The sequence below is a fragment of the Cyprinodon variegatus genome, unplaced genomic scaffold (genome assembly GCF_000732505.1).
Source record: "Cyprinodon variegatus isolate N-32 unplaced genomic scaffold, C_variegatus-1.0 Scaffold181, whole genome shotgun sequence".
In the NCBI taxonomy this organism is placed as follows: domain Eukaryota; kingdom Metazoa; phylum Chordata; class Actinopteri; order Cyprinodontiformes; family Cyprinodontidae; genus Cyprinodon; species Cyprinodon variegatus.
Genome location: NW_015150634.1, coordinates 48,782 through 54,208, shown reverse-complemented (window position 1 = coordinate 54,208; position 5,427 = coordinate 48,782). Strand labels below are relative to the sequence as shown.

Genomic DNA, 5,427 nt, shown 5'->3' with positions numbered 1-5,427 from the left:
AAATGAGCAGCATTAATTAAATATTTTTTAAGGAGAGGGTTCTCAGGCTGTCCTTTATATTCAGAAATTATTATGAGCGCTACAGTTTCACCTCACAATCCATCATGAATATCCACAACCTTATCCGCCCTCACATGTTTAGCCTTAACTTCTTTAACAGGGATTTAACAGAACTTTAAAGAGAAAATTGACGTGTGATAACAGCATTATAGAAAGTAAATGCACAGTCAAACAGCCATTTAGTATTTACTATGTAATGTGAAACAGGATCAAAATGAGGAGGAACCCCATGAGATGATGCACAGGTCCTACCTGTTAGAACGAACATTTTTTTATTCCATCTTCACCTGCTGACAGGTGCGCTTCTACCAGCTGAGATTGAGCCAAAATATAATACATTGATCCCCTGCCATTCAACCCCCCCCACCCCCCATGTTATCATGATTAGAAAAGTCTATGACAGGCTGTTTTCATGTGATTTAATTTGACTGATTATGTATTTTTGATATCTGAAATAATTAAATGTTTTCCTTGTCAAAATGAACATTTCAAACAAATAACGTCTCTTAATATCGAAAATAGACATATGGGATGTCTAGAAATAAATCACAGATCTCCTTATTCCTATTGGTACAGATCATGACTGTATTATTTTTATTAGCAAAAAGTGTATTTCAGATATCATAAATACAAATTCGGCCAAGCTGAATTTTATAAATAGTATTTATAAAATGATCTGAATCACTTTTCTAGTAATATAATACTTAATTTTTAATAGTAAAATGTAGTTTTTTTTACTTTCTGAAATTTAGTTTCTGCTGGCAAAACAATAAAACCTCCATTTGTATAGCTCTGCCAAAAGGTGGGTAGAGTAGCCAAAAATGGTACTTAGTAAGAGTAGCACTACTTCATTAAATTTTTACTCCGGTAAAAGTAACCATTAACGAAAATATTCAAGTAAGAGTAAAAGAGTACATGGTAAAAAAGCTACTAGAATACTAAATTATTGAGTAACTTATTAATTTACGACCAATGATCAAATATTTATTAAGTTATAAGGCTTACAAAAATTAATAGTTGTAGTATGTAAGAACAGGTTAATTTACAGTATACTGTTTATTGTATTTTCACTAAACCCCCAGATGACACAGCAAATGGGAAAAAAAATTAACCAATGAGCCTTGAGTACAGAAAATAAGAAAATGAGTCTCTTAATGGTGCATATTTGTTTAGAACACGCTTTTCATTTTTCACAATGGATGGAGTATCCAGATATTTTATTTAAGTAAGAGTAGTGATACTTTATTATAATCTATATATACACTTTTATACATATATATAAAAGAAAAAATGACAATAGTTTTCTTTAAAAGGAGGATGTTTTCAAAAGAGGACGTACCTGCTCCAAGTCTGAGATCCATATGGGGTTTAGCACTCATTGACTCAACCACTGGCTTAAATAAGGAGAGTAGTTAGTCATTGCTATGTGCTATATATAGCCTGATTTTCTTGTAGTATTTTAAATTCTTATAAATTCAAAATATAATGCCTTATTTTTAAATGAAATAAATATATTTAAGTCTTAATGGCCTGTTGATAATAAAAAAATGAATTGTTGGTAAAAAAGAGGTACAAACAAAAAATAAAATCTTCTCAAAACAGTAATGATCAGACCAGAATTGACCTGAACAAAGTGAAGGAATAAAGTATGATCTGTAGTTACAGCTTAAAAGAAAAATATTATGAAGAGCGCAGTGATGCCCTGTTTATTGATTAAGTTAATTTTGAGAATAAGACAAAGGTATTCAGTAAGTTTAATCTTTTAAAACCTTTTTGAGAAAACGCACTCAGGAAGCAACATTTAAAGACACATTAAACAGATTCTTTCAGGAAAGAATGAAGCAATAAAAAGAGGCTGGAAAGTTCAGATCAAAATTTCTTCAATAGAGTTTTCTCTTGTATTTATATTTTACAAATTAAACTTTATAATGAGAAAGCATGTCTCCATGGTAACATAGTTAGCTTTAATTCAAAGATCTTCATTAGTGTCCTTGAAGTGGATCACAAAGTCCCGCACACCTGTACAAAGTCATGTGACCAAGGAACTCCTCGCCTGATGTCGATGTGATTCACACACAGCGGCTCCTCGTGCCTGAGAGAGGAATAAAACACACAATCCTAAAACAAACAAAGAAAAAAAGCCGACCAAAAACTTTTTCTACAAGTACAATTATAAAAACATAATTCCTCAGGATTGCACTGCATGAATGTTTTGAGATGTTTTTACTCTTTTACTGTGAACATTGGGTTTTTCCAATAATTAGTACCCTGGCTGAGCCTCTTCTAATGCAACTCCAGATAAATACAATTCCCCCTCTCTATTGACTGAACAGGTAAATGAGTTTTGCGGTAAGATAACTGCCAAATAAAAACACACATCTCGATATCTATATTTTTGAATTAAAGTCCAAAATTACTCTACGTTAAAAAAAATGTATTCCCAATTTTGTGATTGATAGCCTACAAAAATTTTGATGAATTTTCCTAGTGAATATTTGATTCCTATTAATAAATTTGTACTGGTACAGTATATTTGTGAGTCCTACCTTGTAATAGTTACTTAAATTGTTGTGATTCCTCATAGTAGGTGAATCATTTTTTACTCTAAGTTTGGTGATCTCTACTTATACATTTGTGATTTTACTCATAATTCTGTGATTCCTACCAGTAAATTTGAAAATTTCATTCATCAATTTGTAATTACTACTTGTAAAATTGTGAATAAGTTGTACTTATAAATTTTGTAAATCTACTGTTGCAAAGTTGTAACTTTTATTCTCATAGATGAAGGTTTGAGGTCACTTTTATCTATGGGCGGATAAAAAGTAACAAATACATTTTTTTTTCTGTACATTTGACTTTCATATATGAATTTAGTTATACATACATATGTTTTAAGCTCAGTTACCAACTTATTTATGTGGTAAGATAGTATTAGAAAAATCAAATGTACAACCAGTAGTGTGTTACCACCCTCTGATGCCATGGCGCCCTGGGCAATGAGCCATCCTGATCTTATGAACCCACAACTGATTGTAAATGTATTTCTTCTACTCTGTGTTTATATCAGTGACAGCTGAAATGACCAAAACTAGTGTTTGAGATAATTAGGTTCAGGTTGTAGCATCTCCAAATTTGTCCTTTAGGCATCGCTGGGAGGAAGGCATCTCAACAGATTAGACTTTTTGACCAAGTTATGCACAGTTTGACATGTAACACATATAATAGTGTTCTCTGTTTTATTTTAAGATATGTATCAAAAACAAATGTGTGAGATTTGACTGTGAGAGAATTGCTAAAAGGGAATTCCTCAAGCAGCTTGCTGACTGTGAGCTTACCGGGGTTGGGGGAGCTCTGAGACGCAGACAGACTTGATGTGGATGTCTCCCTGCCTGTAGAGTCGAGCTCCTGTGTTTTTCAGTCTGATGGAACTGATCTCGCACAGGGCGGCAGGGTGAGCCAACACTTTCTGATACACCGTCACATCAGTCTGACTGCAGGAAACAGGACATGTTCAGGTAACATTGCAACAAGACAGAGAAAACACTTGACAATGGTTAATCTACTTCGCACCCATAAGGTGCGAGGAGCATCAATTTTTCCCAAAGAGGTATTCAGATAACATTAACCAAAAGGAATAGTTTTAAAACAATACAAAGTAACTTTTAACCTTCATAAAATATTTTCATACAACTAGTAGAATGAAACCTCTGTCATGACCTCTGTATCTCTTTCACTGACACTGAGCAACTTTGAGGAGGGTGACAGTATCCCTGCAACACAAAAACAACTACAAATGTGCAGACTGTTGTACGGCATACGCAGCACTCAACTTGAGGGTGGATGAGGGGGGGATGGCATCCCCCTTCTTAAAAAAAAAATCTTAAAATCATCCCCCTTCTTAAATGACCCTCCCCCCATGACATTTTTTTTTTTACTGAATGTGTACAATTTCTACTATGTATTAACAGTAATGGCAATAATATTGCCCTTTCAACATTTGGGCTGTGGGCTTAGGAGTAGACTGAGCAAAATAAATAAAATCAAAGTGGCGGCCTACCATGACTATGAAGCTGATCCCATTAGGAAATGTTTCCTCTGCATTAGTCCCTAACTATGCAGGGGCAGTGATAGCCATGCTAGTCCCGTTCTACTGTAAGGTCCCTTGGTCAAGGTCAATGACCGGCGTACCTGACATATTACAACCATACCATGCATATTGCTCTAGGTTAATACACTATGTTAGTTAGGCTACGTATGCTTCCAAAAAAAAATCCACCACCCCCCCTTTTTTTTCCCCTATCAACTATACTCTCATGCATACGTCCCCCTTTCCCCATGCGTTGTAAAGACGGAAGTTGATGCAGCTAAATTTCTCTGAGAACCTGTGGGTGTGTTCGGATCCAGCAGCTGCGTTCTCTGAAGGACCCAGTGCAGGTAGGCTGTGAGGAGGAGGAGGTCAGATGATTTCGGCTAGAGGTTCAAACAGGTCTAGCCTTCACCAGCTGTCACCACTCCTCACTAAGCGTAACCTCTGTCACCTAGCAACTGCGACAGCTGACTCACAGAGCAGGTAAAGAAAGGATGCCAAGCTTCTCATTACTGTCCTGTTCAATGATTTCATGTCTGAGGAGCTTCAGCAGCAGTACCATCATCACAAATATTAGATTTAGAGTCCCCACACTGCATTGGATTCGGTGCTTACAAAACCAAAGATTACCCGCCACATATCGGACTCAATGACCATTTAAATTAAGTGCTTTCATTAATTTAAGATGAAACTATTGACATACTTGTATTATATTTAACTGCACTTACAATATTCACCACTGTTCGCACAGGGCAGCCAGCCAGGGGCGGCATACAGTATGGGAGGGGGAGTTAAGAAGATTCTAAGGGCCCTTTACTTAGGGGGGCCCAAAAGAAGAAAAGATTTGTCCCACTATATTTTTCAAATATAAAAAGAAAATCGAGCAGTGGAATAAATACTCTTTTTGTTCACACAAACACAATTTATGAGACCTGCCTTTATTCCCCCCCTTGAAATTGCAATAAATGGTTTGGTCCATAGGTCCTGCATGCTGCATCAGATCCCCTGTTCTGTCACAACACTGGCAGTTTGCTTGTACTGGGGCTTAAACACCACGTGCACATTATTTGACATAGTGATAACACATTAAACAAATTTACAACAAAAATATAAATCAGCAGTGTGGAAAAATGGCCCCAAAGTCTGGGTTTCAAAAAGGAAGAGAAAGAAAGCAGACCCAGTTTAAAAAAAAAGATTTTTACCTGAATAGTTCAAATTAATGAATATGGAGCTGTTAAGTAAAATAAAAGAACTATCTGCTGGATACAACTAGTTAA

General features: G+C 35.7%; 1 protein-coding gene across 2 annotated transcripts in view; it reads right to left on the bottom strand.

Annotated features, from left to right (window-relative positions):
- Nucleotides 1–1,921: 1,921 nt before the first annotated feature.
- The window catches only part of pla1a (phospholipase A1 member A), a 20,627-nt gene continuing 17,121 nt past the window's right edge, over nucleotides 1,922–5,427 (bottom strand). For both annotated transcript variants that reach the window (XM_015378896.1, XM_015378897.1), the window contains exons 10-11: nucleotides 3,399–3,554; nucleotides 1,922–2,152 (exon numbers count right to left, since the gene is read on the bottom strand). In XM_015378896.1, the coding sequence (XP_015234382.1) occupies nucleotides 2,062–2,152; nucleotides 3,399–3,554 (247 nt within the window). In that variant the 3' untranslated portion in view covers nucleotides 1,922–2,061. The remainder of the gene's footprint in view (nucleotides 2,153–3,398; nucleotides 3,555–5,427) is intronic.